The following is a 15414-nucleotide window of genomic DNA, read 5'->3' as shown; positions in this document are numbered from 1 at the left end:
TGTAACACTAAGGATTTGTTAAAAATGTTGGAATGTAACACTAAGGAAGTGTTAAAATTGTTGGAATGTAACCCTAAGGATGTGTTAAAAATGTTGGAATGTAACACTAAGGATGTGTTAAAAATGTTGGAATGTAACACTGAGGATGTGTTAAAAATGTTGGAATGTAACACTAAGGATGTGTTAAAAATGTTGGAATGTAACACTGAGGATGTGTTAAAAATGTTGGAATGTAACGCTAAGGATTTGTTAAAAATGTTGGAATGTAACACTAATAAGGATGTGTTAAAAATGTTGGAATGTAATACTCAAGGAATTGTTAATAAATGTTGGATGTAACACTGAGGATGTGTTAAAAAATGTTTGAATGTCTTTTTTTTCTCGAAATGTAAAACTAAGGAATTTTAATAAATATTGAAAATGTAACACAAATAGAATTTTAATAGATGTTGGAAATGTAACAATTAGGAAGTTTTAAATACAACAGATTACAGTTTATAAACAAATCTGGCCGTTTTTGCCCAATATCTTTTGCCAATGCTTTTAAAAATGTCAGCTGCCTTGCAATTTTGGGCACATTTTACCAAAAGTTGGTCAAATCAAACCTGAAATGAACTAACAAGTGTAGTGATTTCAAACTAATGTTGCTAATTGTTGGCCAATATTTTATTATCAATCTGTTTCACAGTGAGTTAACTTGAAAGCACATTTGAATGCAACTGTTGAAGATTTCGATTGACGATTATTCCTCAAAACGTTGGAAATCTGATAGCCAGGAAGTGTAAAATAAACCGAGTTATAACCTATGGAAAAAATTCAATTCAATATGTTTTAATGTTTGATAGGCTACTTTTACTAAAATGCTACTAAAAGTGTTAAATAACAAATTATAAAATAAGCTGCATAAACGGAATGTTGGGAGGGGAGGGGAGGGGAAAAGTTAGGAATGGATGGGATAACGAATGTTCGTTATTATACATGTACAGGGCGTCCTGAAAATAATGGTGCATGTAAACCCCGCCATTTTCACCAATTTACAGCCGGAATTAACTGCAAATGTTTAAATGATCTTTAAGGTTACAGATTTAGCTTGAGAATACCATTTGTTTAATTAAGATTGCTTTTGTAAATCCAGAGATATGTTTGAATAACCGCAAAGCAACAAAAAATCTGTGCCACTTTTAGGAAGCGAGTGCTTCAAATATCAGACAATACCAGTATGGCTCTTTTGATAAGATTATCCCTATGGGTGTAAGACAAACATTCCATTCACACGACAATATAGGGTTTTGTTCTTATGTTGAAACGATTTAATAGTACAGACAGGTTCACTTCTTTAAAACTTCAACGAAAGAGTTCAATTAAATATAAATAAATATTGCACACTCTGCTTAAAAATGTTAAAATCACTAACAGTAAAGTGATTTGGTTTTAGACTAGGACTATACTGATTTTAACTGCTATACAGAAAGTGGCAGAAAATGGGTTTCTTGGCTTTGCCGTTATACAAACGTATCTTTGGATTTACAAAAACAATCCATTTTTTTCAGGACGCCCTGTAGTTTAATATCAAATGTTGGTTAAAATAACTTTGCCCAAACATTTTATAAACCAACTTTTTTTCAAGATGTCAGTTGAGTTAATAAAACCCAACAGCGAAGTTGAATGTACAGGTAACAGTTTGTTTTAAGTGTTGGACTACGACTCCTCAAAACTCCTGAAATGTAAGACCAAGAAAGTCTTAAATACAACAGATAAGTTGGTGAGACAAAGGAAGATCATTCTGAACTCTGGGAAACCATCCCATTCAGTGGAATAGATGTTCATCACCTAAACATCCAATATTCTTTAAATTTCCAAGCTGTTACTACATGTACTACAGAAATACCTTGAACAAAATATATTAAATTAATAAATTCACTAAAGTGTCTAAAAAAGTGGCAAGAATTGTAAAATGATGGTACAAATGAAATCCGGATAGTTTTCTACGTAGTTCTACAAAGCACCCCAATTTTAGAGATTTTTGACAATTGTTATTTTTCTAAATTTATAGATAATTGAAATATGCAGATAAATTTGAATACTTTGTTACAAGGAATGATATTATAAAACATATTTACATACACTATTAACATCTTTTAAATACATAATGTACAGGTTTACATGATTCTTAATATTTTATGTACTTTAAAAGAAGACACTTAAAAGTTGTTAATTTTTCAAAATACTATGAAACAATCCCCAAATATTTGGGAGAGCATGATGGGTACACTTCCCATCATCTACTCATCTGCAAGTCTGCAGTAATGGTTTCAACTATAATTTACACGTGGATGGGCAAAAAAATGGGGGGGGGGGGTGGCCGAGAGTGCATTTTCGAGCTCTCAGGGTGAAAAATGTGCAACAAACATATGCTGAATTGCATCCAAGAAAAAGGGTCTTCAGAAAGTAATTATTTTACAAAGTAGGCCTGATTGGGGGGGGGGGGATGACGGATGGGGACGACGAACAAAAAACCAGATCTAGTTTGCGATCAAGACTAGATTCAGAGCTGAGAAGAGCTGTCTGAATACTTAGTCGTCCCCATGGACTGTGCTGGTAGGGAAGGGTATAATGTTGGCAAGTTGTTGACGCTGGCCTTTTTTAACCCACTAACACAGTGCTTGGATGGCTTTGGGAGGTATTGGGAGTAGCGAACCCAGGGGCGGCTGGAGGTGTAAAGGGGGGGGGGGGGGGGGGGGGAAACACGAACCTGTGTTCACAGGAACGGAGTGCCCCTCTTTTTTGAAGCGATTGGGCCAGACTGGAGTCCATGAAATGCTACTGTGGGGGGATCGCCACACCTCCTCCACAGCGAGTCTGTTACCTTCCCAGCATTGAATAATGCCGGTACCCATTTAACACCTGGGTTAAGAGGAGTAATTGAGGTAAAGCGCCTTACTCAAGGGCACAACACGCATGGCCACGGTGGGGTTCAAACCCACAACCTCACGATCATGAATCCTGTGCCCTACCGCTAGACCACACGTGCCGAAATAATGGGTTAAACTTTGGTGAGACAAGAAATCCATTTTAGCAGAAAATCAGCAAGTAAAGTTCATCATTGGACTCTGTGCAACAACAGTAGATGAGGCTTTGTGATCACTTTCAAGAGCTTCAGAAGGAGGGAATACATGTACTGCTTATGTGCACGATCCCACACAAATGGTGCAAAGTACGCACGACTAAATCTATCCTGAAACTGTACAAACCCGTGGTGTCTTTGCGTGAGATCACGCGCAATGGTCATGCGTTTGAAGCTCCCTCCTAATGGTCTCCCCAACTCTCCCTTTCTGACAGTTGAGGGGGTACTTATGCACAGATTCGTTAGGCCAGTGCGTTCTTGCTTCGTAAGTCCAGATCCCCTTCGTTGAGTGCATATGACAGGAACCAACAACAAAATGCTTCTGTTCTTGAATATTTTAATCAGCAGATGTTGAGTTTACTGATCTCTGACGTGCTCTTCTTTCTCTTGCGCTGTTCGTTGAGTTCGTTCCATCGCTTACGGTTGGAGCGGACGCCCTCGAGCATAGTGGTGAACATGGGCGAGACTTTAACTAGTGACTGTGGGAGGAATTTGAGAGGAAACAAAACGTGAAAGACAGGGTGAGCCAGAGCTATTGTCATGATTGCTAGCCAATGATTATTTACCACAGAGCTACATTAACCCTCCTATGCAAACAAACATTCTGTGCCAAGTTGTCCTTTCAGTCAAAATCAATAAAGTGACTGTTTTTAATAGTTGAGAGCTCCCAGCCTACATAAAGCAGGATTGACTGGCTGTGACTGTTTATGCAACTTGATACAGCTATGCTTTCACTGTAGGCGATTGATAAGCCAGGTGTGCTTTTTGTGAACATTTTGCAACAGAAGTATGACTGCAGTGCATACTTGCGTGCTCCATGTCAAAAGACTGTGGACTTTGCACTATTTTTTTTTTTTTTCAAATTTGGAGAAAGTTCAATTAGATGCCCACACAAATTTCATTAAAAATACCTGTGCGCTCACATACTTGTGTAACACAAAACAACATAATGTCTTGGGTTAAACCCACTCTTCATGCATTCATCTCTACTTCATCCAAGTTCTAAATTCTTCAGTATTGTTTGCTGGACCTGTTGATTGAGACTTTTTTACCTCATAGAGTGGCAGGCAGACTCCGTCAATGAAGCCGAGTTGCATTTGCGGTAACTCGTCCTTCCGATTCCTGTCAAACATTGTCTGCAAAACAAACAACCACAAGGCATAGATGTTCAGCACATTTTTTATTAGCAGGGTGGTTACGTGTTAATGAAAACTTTGGTAAAACTATTGAAGTATCTGCCAAAATTACAGTGCAAATAGTTAACCCACTATTTGAGTTCCTGTACTTCCATAGCTATCAACCTTTTACTCTACATGTAGATGTACAATACAGGGTAGGTTAAAAAAAAAAAAAAAAATGTTGGGACTAGTATTGTTTTAGTGAAGTTCTGCATGTAGCACTTTCTAAATCTAGGATATGAAAGCCCAATTCATAAGCTTTGTTTTAGTACAAGAATCATTCAAATCACTCATGTACTTTTCAAGTTAGGGGATTTTAAACACAACCACCATTTTGCAGTTCTGTCCACAGATCACAAAAAAAGTGTGCGTTCTTTCAGCAAAAAGAAAACAATTCACACACATCCCAATGTGATTTGTTTGAGTTTTACTGAAAAAAAAAAAACACTTTTTTTGTGATCTGTGGACAGAACTGCAAAATGGTGGTTGTGGTTAAAATTTGAATGATTTGAATGTCCTAAAAGAAAGCGTATGAATTGGGCTTTCATATCCTAGATTTTGAAAGTGCTACATGCAGAACTTCACTAAAACAATGGTTCCTACATTTGGGTTTCGTTTTTTTTTACTCACCCTGTATATGTATGCACCCCGTGCACTGGTACCCCCTCAATGGTTACAAGGACAGAGTTGGGGGAGACCACTGGGTGGACATGTGACATTGCATTTCCCACATCACCTGACACTCACACAAAGATGCCAATGGTTTGTGCGTACATACATTTTGTAAGTTGTGCATACTTCATGCAATATGTATGCAAACCACTTCGCACATGTGGTGTGTCCCTCCATTGGAGCTTTCAAAAGTGGTCACTAATGTTGTGCAAACCCGACCCGAAACCGACCTGACCTGAACCCGGGCCGGGTCGGTTTTTCCATCATTTCAATCGGGTCAGTTTGGTTTCGGTTTTGCGTTTGCGATTTTTTGGTCGGGTCGGTCATCCTCTAAGAGTGTTAATTAATAGCAAACTACCTCCCCAACAACTAAACAAATTGTCTTAAGTCATTCTTAATGATAATTGAATGTTAAATTACAAAGTTCCAAGGTAACGGGGACAGGGAAAATATCCCACTTTGGGTCCTAAACTTATATAATGACCCTTATGCATACATGTGCATAATCTGTGAATCTGCAGGCATTTACCGTGGGCTCAATCTTGAGTTCATTGCGCTCCTTGTCTCCCTGGTCAAAGAACTCACTTGTCACCAGCTCTGCGATCTGTAATCAGTTCAAGAAAAGAAGTGCAAACACTGATCACACCTAATATCAATTGAAAAAAACAAACACATTGATGGCTCAACAGATATCTAAAACTTAACTTCAATACGCCTTGCCCATTATACATCTCTAGTTGTGAATGCTATAGACCATTATCATGATGCGGCCATCTTGATTTTTCCCATTCAAATCAACATAACCAACGTGAGGCTGGAAGGAAAATAGTCTGGTTCCTTTTTGCACAAAAAACAGTATCATTCAGTACTGTTATTGGATACAGGGAGCATGACTGAAATGGTGGCAGCATGACTGAAATGGTAGCAGCATGATAAAGGTCTATACTTTGTCCCCGCCGATATGGAGGATCATTTGCTCTTTGTGGTTTTTTTCCATTTGAAGCCTTAAAATTGCTCAACAGCTTCAGCAGGGTGCATAACATTATAACCTGTTGAAGTTGTAGCTCAGTAGCTACTATACATTTTGAGAAAGCAGAGAAAACATATGCACATTTAGTTAGGTCTTGTAACAGGATTCCGTTGCAAATGCACATAAAAGTGTGCCTGCGGGCACACTTTTTTAAAACCACCTTCAATGGTTCTTTCCTTCCAAACAAAACCATTTTAAGCAGAATTCTTTCACAGGGTATTTGGTACCATCCCGATCTTCGCTTTGAGGAAGGTTTTTTCATTAAATTGGTAGACACATGAGTGTCTCTGTGGATTACCCATGCTTCTAGGAGCCTTTAAGACTGAACCCTTATAACAGTCCAGACTGTCTGACCTTGTGTTGTATCCTCCATGGCTTGGTGCTTGCAGCGACGTCACAGGCTGTCATCAACATTCCTCTGCAAGAAACAAAAGCTTTCTCTCATTAATTCTATTGGAATGGCAGTCCAATAACAGCCGATTACCCACTGGAGATGGCCATTATGGAATCCGTGCATGAACAGAAGGTTGCCTTCTCTGAACACTTTGTAGAGCCAAATGGATGGGACGCACCGCGCGTATGGTACAAAGTACACGTGACTAATTTCATTCCGAATGCAGTGCACAAAGCCCTCGCGTCTTCGCATGAGTGTCACACGTCGTCAGTAATGCATTTGATTGTCTCTCTCAGTGGTCTTTCCCCAACTCTCCCTCTGTAATCACTGAGGGGGTACTTTACTTTGCACGGAGTCCACAGAATCTGTGTATTCCCTAAAGGGTCAAGTAAGATTTGAGGCTTTGCATGGTGGAGATACTAAATAAAGAGAGGTTTGCGGAAACACCATGTGCGAATAATTTCTCAACTAGGAGAATGGTTCTGAAAAGAACCAGAGGTATAACTCGACGTTCCGGTCAGTATGCTCTGACCGTCTTCAGGAGACAAAGGGAGAAAAAGGGTTACAAAGGGAGAGTTGGGGCAGACCACTAGGAGAGACATTGGAAACAGTTGCCAACTAGCTGACGCTCAAACGAAGACGCTATAGTTTCGTGCACAAAGTAGTTGTGCTACTTCTTGCCAAGTGTGTGCAAACCAGAACGCGCATGCGGTGTGTCTCTCTCACTGGCGCACTCAAAAGTGGTCAGAAAGCGCCCTCTACTGTACATGCACAGAGTCCATTGACCTGGTGAGTGGCATTTGGTTTCATGCCTGTCAACTAAATTTTGAATTCCTTTCCCAAGATGTTTTTGATGGGAAGTGGATTCAACAACTCTCACAAAGCATAATTTGATTACCAGTGTACGTATCCAGGTAGAGGCATTTTTAGATAAAAAGTTTTAGAAGACGCAGTTTTAGATGAAAGTGTGGCAACCATCCACAGAGAGATTGACTGAACATCTTTGATGGATTGATACCTGAGCAATTCCTTGTGCTGGGAGGTCCGCCAATTCTGCCTGCCACCCCGGACCAAGTCGAAGAACTGACTTCTCACCCTGGGGACAGAATAAGAGGAGAAGAAATTTACCAGAACTCAATTATCAAGTTTGTTCATTTAAAAGGATTAGATTAGATGGTATACAATAGAAAGTGTCGTGGTTTTCATGCTCAAAAACATTAAAATACATTAAAACTTTATATTACAAACATTAAACTACCACATAATTAAACTAATTCCCCCTTAAAATATCTCTCTCAAAAAAACAAACAAACGTCATGGTTTAGATGGAAAGAAAACAAACGATGGAAAAAAAACTAAACGCCATTTCCTTAATTTTAACTTGCCAAACTTTGTACACCCCAAAGAATGTTTGCAAAATATCCTATCACTGGATTTGTTCTTTTCATCCCAAATACAGAATACTAAGTAAATGCTTTTTTATATGGCATTTGGACTTTTTTAATTTTAGTCAAACAATAAAAAAAACTCAGGTATATTTTTGGGTTTTAAATGATAAGGCTAATGAACCTTTTTTTTTAAGTTCAGTTAATATTTTATTCAGTTAATTTAGATTTTTTTAATAATTTGTGTTAATTTTTATTATCCACCCTGAAATTTATCTATTGATACATGTACTCTCACTTTGTGTGCTTTTTTTGGGGTTTTTTTGGAAGCAACAAAAACATTCTCAAAAGCATAAGAAGGATGCATAAACCTGTTGATGTTCTACATTAGCTCAGTGGCTACTGTACATTTTGAGAAAATGTATAGAAGATATATGCACAATTTATATTATGTAAATGGATTCCGTTGCTAACGCAGGTAAAAAAAAAGTGTGCCTACAGACACACTTTTAAAGCCACCTGCAATTATTGTTTTCTTTCAATCTAAACCATTTCTGGTAGAACAATTTCACTTTGAGCAAGATTTGTCCCATTAAATCAGCAGGTACAATGTTTCTGCTAAGCATTGACATTCCAAATCACTATTAGTGATGGTTTCAAGTTCTCTTTTGGGCAAGGTTAATAAATAATTCAGCTGTAGTCCATCGATCCTTGACTTACTTGAAGTGTAATGCTAAGTCTGTGGCCAAGATGGCATGCTTTAAGACATTCATGACCTCGCTGTACTGCTCAGCTGGCATATTGCCAAAGATGTTGTGACCCTGGAAAAAAAAGGGAAAATGATTCAAAAATTGTCACCGTCATTTTCATATGGGTGTGCTAGCTAAAAAGCGGAAGAGAAGAAAATTGGTTGTTTCTAAAGGTTCTTTCCGCTTTTTTACCACTTTTCGGCCGCCTGAGAAAGATATGTTTTTGGGTAGCAGAAAAGCAGAAAATTTAAACGTTAAAAAGTTGGTTTAAAAAATTTAAAGGTTTAAAATGTTTAACAAATTTGGGGAAAGAAACAAAATTTGCCTGCCTTATAAACCGTTAAGAACTGGTACAAATGAACACATACATGTAACAATTTTTTTAGGTTGATGTTAACTACATTAAGATAACCGAAATCCAAGGTAGGATTTTACACATTTTTTTTTTTCAATCTTTTTTTCTTACCTACAACTGCAGGTTGACAATAATTATTTAGGAAAAAAATATTTCAAAGTGCAGGCAGTCTGGGGAATTGAAATAAAAAAAGTTGTCAAAAGGAGGAGAATTTAAGAGTGAAATTTGGATGTCACGAAGGTACCTGACTACTGAGGATCATGACTGTGTGATTGAAGTGATGATATTCCATGGTAGCCTTGGAACCATACAACTGAGACAACGGTGACTGACTCCTGGAAATTGAGCAAAGAAACAAAGGAACAAATAACAAAATTGTTTCCTTGAGAATTCCTAATTCAGATGGTATATGGGAACCGTTAACACATTATATGAACAAGTGCATCATAAAATCTCCCCGTTCTCATGATGAAAATTAAATTTGCAAATGTACGATGTTAAAAAATTAAAAATTACCAGGTGCATGACTAAGGAAATAGCACAAGTTTTTGTCCCAGTTGAAAAGAGAAAAAACCTTACTTTTCCTGGAAAGCATTGTTGGTGCCTCGATGGTCCAAGTCGTGACACAAGCAACCGACCAATAAGGAGAGCTGTTCTGGCTCAGTCAGGTAGTGAACAACACTTGTATTCTGCATGAGACAAGGAATACGACGGGTCAAAGTGGATAACTGAATAAAACGAAACCTAAAAGATGGGCTGTGAAATAATGATTGTATCTATTAAATACCGCCCTCATTAGTCAGCCCCTGATGTTGGTTAGTTGGTTAAACCTGTGTTAGGCCCAAAAAAAAGTCTCCGGTTTCTGGTATGCGCGCACGTCGCCGTAGCCATGCGCGTCGGCAAAATGAAAAAGTTTTTTTTCTTTGAAAGATGATGTCTCAAAACCGCCAAACTCACTGGTTTGACTGGAATCCTGCTGCTGCACAATTTTAACCTGTTTTTAGATGGGGTTATGATCGAGAATAAGCTTTATGTGGCCTCTCTGGACTCCCATATATTTTCACTAAGTTTAGTCGGGCACCATTTGCAGTCATCAGCCGACATTTGAAGCAAAAAAGTAAGGTAACAAAAAAAGAAAGCCGCGTCACCGCATCACTTTTTGGGCAAGCTCCATACCAGAAACCGGAGACTTTTTTTTTTGGCCTTATGGGCGCGAGTCTTCTCTACAGAGTAAACGAGTGTCAATGCTTTTGCTGCGTTGCTGCCAATGTTGGAATCCTTACTAGCTAAATGAGAATCATGTCATGATTGCTGATTTATAGGGAGTGTACCACAAGATGGCGCAATTTAAAACATGAGGCAGGAAATTTAGAAGACCAAAAGAAGTTGTTTTCTCAAAAAATGTATACTATCTACTGAGCTAAATCTTTTAACAGGTTAAAATAGGGCCTTGCTTCATATGAGGTACTTCTTACAGCTCAGTTGCCGCATGTGACAAGTGAACCCCGCCCTCTGTTGTCGACTGTGTATAAGCGATGACAAACCTTGCCTGTATGGATTCCGTTATAGTAGACAGTGCTGTGTGACAGTGATTTACTGTTGAGAAACTCATGACACTGTGTGAATGTGTGTGTTCACGCGCAACCAATTTTCAACCAATTTTTCACCCAAATTAGTAACATCCGCACTTGACAAGAAACACACATGAGCCTATGTGCATAGTAGCATTAGCATCTCAGTGTTATCTAATAACAGTGTAGGTAAAGGTGCACCTTCATCCGAAGATCGCCAATTTTTTTTTAAAATATTGTTTGGCAGCCATATTTCAAAGGTCTGGTCACAATAAACCCACAAAATGTCTCACCTTTACAGAGAATATTTTAAACAGAAGCATGTGTGACTGGAATTATAAGGGGGCACATGCTCCAATTAGTACATTTTTGATGACCAAAATTGTATACCCCGAAATTCCTTCATGTTTAATTACACACAAATCAGCAAATTTAAAGGTGTACATGGTAGTTGTGTGAATATTCACATTCTACTATTCAATGATTCTTCTAAGTACATTGTACAATTTAATACCATTTTTTTGTGATGCATATGCATTTTCAAGACTGAATGAGCTAAGTTATGCGGTTATAATTTGAGTCACTAATAGACAAAGTCAAAATGGTGGGCAGGGCTCTGCAGAGGATGGGTGGGGGAGGGGGCAAAGGGAAAAACACAAGAGTTTGATAGGAGTTTTGAGAGATGGTCAATGAGTCTAGCATTAAAGATTTCCTACCTGTAGTACAGCAAACATCGCTTGCTGCACGTTGAAGGCATGTCTGAAGTTGTGATAGGCAACGGGTCGGTAGTTCTTCCTAACTGTCAACAGGAATCGAGTCATCGCCTGAAAAAAAAACAGGGTCATCAAAAATGGATCAAAATACTTTGAATCAAGAGTCACGAGGTAGCATAGTTAATTCCAGCTAAGCTTTGATGAGCGCCATCTTAATTACAAAGGGATACTGCTGGCATTGTTGGGATGGGGGGGGGGGGAGTTGGTGTGACACACTCCCATTATTTGCTTTGAACTTTCTTATAGCACATGTCGTCAAAATATTTTCAGTCGGCAGTGATACTTACATTTGTACACAGCACTAAATATACTAAAGTCTCAAAGTGCTTCATGATTATTACCCCCGTCATCAGGCCATGAGACAACTTTTCTGGTGCAGCTCCAGATCAGCGAAACCCTCACACCAGTACCCATTTACATGTACACCTATATACTCCAGAGTGGAGAGAAGCAATCATAGTAAAATATCTTGCCCAAGAACAAAAGCACCATTTTCCTCTCTGGGGTTTGAACCCACGTACTGTCATACATGAGTTGAACACAGTAACAACTAAACCAGCGCGTGAACTCCACGTAAAGTCACGTTTCCAGTCAACTGCAACCTTTCTGTCAATGGGCACCACAACCTCACCCACAAACCTCCACCTCAACCGGCCCCCTCACCTCGGGATCAATCTTGAATTTCTGCAGCAGTCCAAGGTCCATGTATAATCTGAGCGACGCTTTGACCATCTCATCAGCGTCCAACTTGAAGTCATCAAAATCGAATCTTGTCATTCCCAAGGCTTGGATCTGCGGCAGCCGGGAAATCTAAAAAAAAAAGAAAAAAAGAAACACGTCCAAACTTAAGAAAAGCCCAATACACTCCATGCATCAACTTTGCGCATGATTACAGATCTGTGGATTCCTAATATCCTTGGGTGCTGCTCATGTGATGACCCTGTGATATTTGTTAAACAAGGAGATCCTATTACGAGATAGTAAGCTCGCTCATATGAAAAGGACAAATGATGAGAAAAACGAAATTGAACTGCATGCCCTGTGCAAAGATTACGGGGGGTTTTAAATTGAAAATACGCAAGACACGCTGCCAGCTTCTCTTGATTAAAGACTCATAATCCGATCGGCGTATTGCAACCTTTTTGGCTCCGAGGGGTTGTCGGCAAACATGAAGTATTCCGCTTGTCTAAAAAGTAATTTTGACTTAGACTCTCTTTGATCCAACAACAAACAGCGAGGGTGGGTGTGTCATTAAAAACGTGAGGGGGTGGACAGGATTAAAGGGCAGGTGGCAATAAGACACAGTGTGTCCCAACAGATTAAGAAAGGTTTGCTTATTTCAGAGGTAAATGTTCTCACATCTTTCACAATCTTTACCAAGGAGGGGCGGGAGCTATTTTAAGGAGATGGTAATTAGGTACGACATTGTGCAAATCAGAGAAAACATATCAATAATAATTAACCGGCCAAAATGCCGAGTAATATATGCCATCATAATGTAACTTCCTGCAGATATTTGTTTTGCAGATTCTTTGCATCGCACGTAGATTTGCTATGTGATATTAATAATGTAATATGAAAATGGGTCCAGATGGTCTTGCATATAAACATGTACATGTACATGTAGTTGTCCATCAACATGGTTTTCAACACATTGATCTCTATCATGATTCATCTATCATCATAACTGAGTACAGCTCATGTGTACAGTACCGGTATGCCCATTCTTGCTCAGTAACTGTGGGGACTGCACACATGTTGTGCCATGGTATTATGGGGACCGAAGACGCTATGGGGACAGCAGAAAGTCCCCATAACTCGGTCCTTATTTCCCTGGCCTGCCCACCCACATTTACTGTATGTGACTGTCTCTACATTATGCAAAAAGGTATCAGTAGAGTTCCCAACTAAGCTCTGCTTAGCTGTTTGTGTTTTCTGAAAGCTTGTGCCTGAGAGAAAAATATACTGTGCAAATTTACTCATCAGGTGAGACTTGAACTCTCCGCACGCCCCCTCTGTGTTGTGAACAGGTGTGTGGCAACAAATGTACAAAAGCTTTACTCATATATCACAAGGGAAACAAGAGCATGGCTGTCTTACAAGTTTGACGAGTACTGTACCGTACATGTACATACATTTATGTACACGTATGATGCATTCCCGTGCTATTTTCGAGTTTCACCTCGATAAATAGCTTTGTTTTTCAATTGCTATTTTCCTAGCAATATAACGTTTTTTTACTTTTAAATGAGACATGGAACGAAAACATCCACAGACATTTAGTTATTGAATTATTTCTTCACAAAATTCGACTCAATGGCTGCCAGACGCTGATGCCGCTCTTGCAGGGCGGGTTCACTGGTGCGCAAAAACGTAGATTTTCAAAGGATTCCAGACACCCAAAAATCGGAATAAAGCAGTTTTTTTTGTTAAATCAAAACAAACAAATTGAACATTTGTTAGAAAGAAAAAAATCTCTTTTTTGAAGAGCACAGGAATCATCTGTAGGAAAGTCATGGACCTCAAAAAAGAAAAGTCAAATCCTAGAATTGTGCTTCTTACTTTACTGTCTCTTTTCATGTTCATCCTCCCCTATGGAATGGTAATAACACACATGTACTTTCATCAACGTCTCAAACACTTAACTACTGAGCTTGCAGCTGTCAGCTGTCAATATCTTTCTCATTTTAAATCCACAGAAAATCACACCTGTCACACACGCAACTCGAACAAACTCATCAAAATATCTACGGTACAGCGCTCAAGATGACATGGTAACCCAATTCTCTTCCGGTTGAAAAGAAAAACTTGTGACTTCGTCTTGAAACGTCAGGCCCTCTTACATTTTTTTAATTGCTTTAAGCACTTTAAAGTTGCCTTGCCCGTGCTCTTCAACAAGTTCAATATTTTTCTATTAATAAATGTTCAACTTGTATGTTTTTTCCAACAGAAAAACTTTGTTTTTCCTTTTCTGGATGTCTGCAAACCTCTGAAATGTTTCTTTTTCTGTTGCGAGCAGACTGGTTCCTGGTTCATATACATTATTGATACTGATTGTGGGACAGCTACCGGTACATGTAGGAACCAGCCCAAACGGGAATTGTTGTCTGGCATGTCTGGCAGCCAATAATTCTAAATTGTACATTAATATTTCAATAACTAAATATACATGTAGGTCGATTTGTTTTCAGTTGATGTCTCAGTCTTTAAGCGAAGAACTTTTGTTTTGCTAGAAAAATAGCAATTTAAAAAAAGAATCTAGATTTTGGGATAAAACTCAAAATAGCACAGGGAACAAATCTTTGAATCTTTCTTGCTTGACTTTTTAATAAACAAAAAACTTAAAACTGAGAGAGTTAAACACGTAATTCCACGTTATCTCCCGCATCCATGTACATGTATGTACATGTACATGTAACAATCACAGCGAGAGCTAACATACTACATACATGTATCCGCTCAATATCCAAACCGGACGGTGACATTTAATCAATGGTCCAATAACAGGACCGCGCAGGTGCCTGTAGGCTTCGCTCAAGAGAGACAAAACAGCACTAAAACAACATAGCCCTGGATTCGTTGATTACACTGCGGTGTGAAAACGGTAAATCTTCATTTCCATTCCTGTCGGCTGTCAACTTCGATATTGCTCTGTCTGGAGAAGAGGAGCCGCAGACACCAAAGTGGAAAAAAAAGAGGAGTCTCACAGTCTCTGATACATGAATTGAGCCTTGAGATTCAAAACCAGTGTGCTGTATTTGAATGCATAATAAAAGTGGCTGTGGCTACATGTATACCATCAATGTGCACTGACAAATCAACACTGCCAGAAGCGAAATGAAAATCACTTCCTCTTCAGTCCAGACTGCCTGATTTTTTTGGGGGGGGGGGAGGGGAACTGATGCCAACCATGGTAGAAATTTTATAATTTATGCAACTGATTGCCAACCCCACAAATGGAGCTTTATGTTTATAAACAAAAGAAAGATCTGTTAATGTTATGCAGGGTAATACAAGTACAAGAGCTCGCTCAATCATGTTATCATTTCCGAATAATCCTGGTATGTTTATATTTCACTGCCCTCTCATCATCCCTTTCATCAGTGGACCAAAGATACTGAAATGGTAGACTATCATCAGGCACGACACATACATGTATAAACAGGTTTCTGTGAATTCAATT

At 38.9% G+C, this 15414-nt stretch overlaps 1 protein-coding gene and 1 non-coding gene across 2 annotated transcripts in view; both read right to left on the bottom strand.

Annotated features, from left to right (window-relative positions):
• Positions 1-2909: 2909 nt before the first annotated feature.
• LOC119729591 (dual 3',5'-cyclic-AMP and -GMP phosphodiesterase 11A-like) overlaps positions 2910-15414 on the bottom strand; it is a 67993-nt gene continuing 55488 nt past the window's right edge. Inside the window, exons 8-17 of the mRNA XM_038202212.1 lie at positions 11895-12041; positions 11175-11282; positions 9467-9576; positions 9132-9222; positions 8504-8604; positions 7417-7494; positions 6359-6422; positions 5504-5578; positions 4177-4260; positions 2910-3603 (exon numbers count right to left, since the gene is read on the bottom strand). Coding sequence (XP_038058140.1) covers positions 3466-3603; positions 4177-4260; positions 5504-5578; positions 6359-6422; positions 7417-7494; positions 8504-8604; positions 9132-9222; positions 9467-9576; positions 11175-11282; positions 11895-12041 — 996 coding nt within the window. The 3' untranslated portion in view covers positions 2910-3465. The remainder of the gene's footprint in view (positions 3604-4176; positions 4261-5503; positions 5579-6358; positions 6423-7416; positions 7495-8503; positions 8605-9131; positions 9223-9466; positions 9577-11174; positions 11283-11894; positions 12042-15414) is intronic.
• Trnam-cau lies at positions 2960-3032 on the bottom strand. The gene has a single exon. It is a non-coding gene; the product is annotated as a tRNA-Met (tRNA).

The sequence above is a fragment of the Patiria miniata genome, unplaced genomic scaffold (genome assembly GCF_015706575.1).
Source record: "Patiria miniata isolate m_02_andy unplaced genomic scaffold, ASM1570657v1 HiC_scaffold_21, whole genome shotgun sequence".
Classification (NCBI taxonomy): Eukaryota; Metazoa; Echinodermata; class Asteroidea; order Valvatida; family Asterinidae; genus Patiria; species Patiria miniata.
Note: the sequence above shows the minus strand (reverse complement) of the source record. Positions and strands in the feature narration are given on the sequence as shown.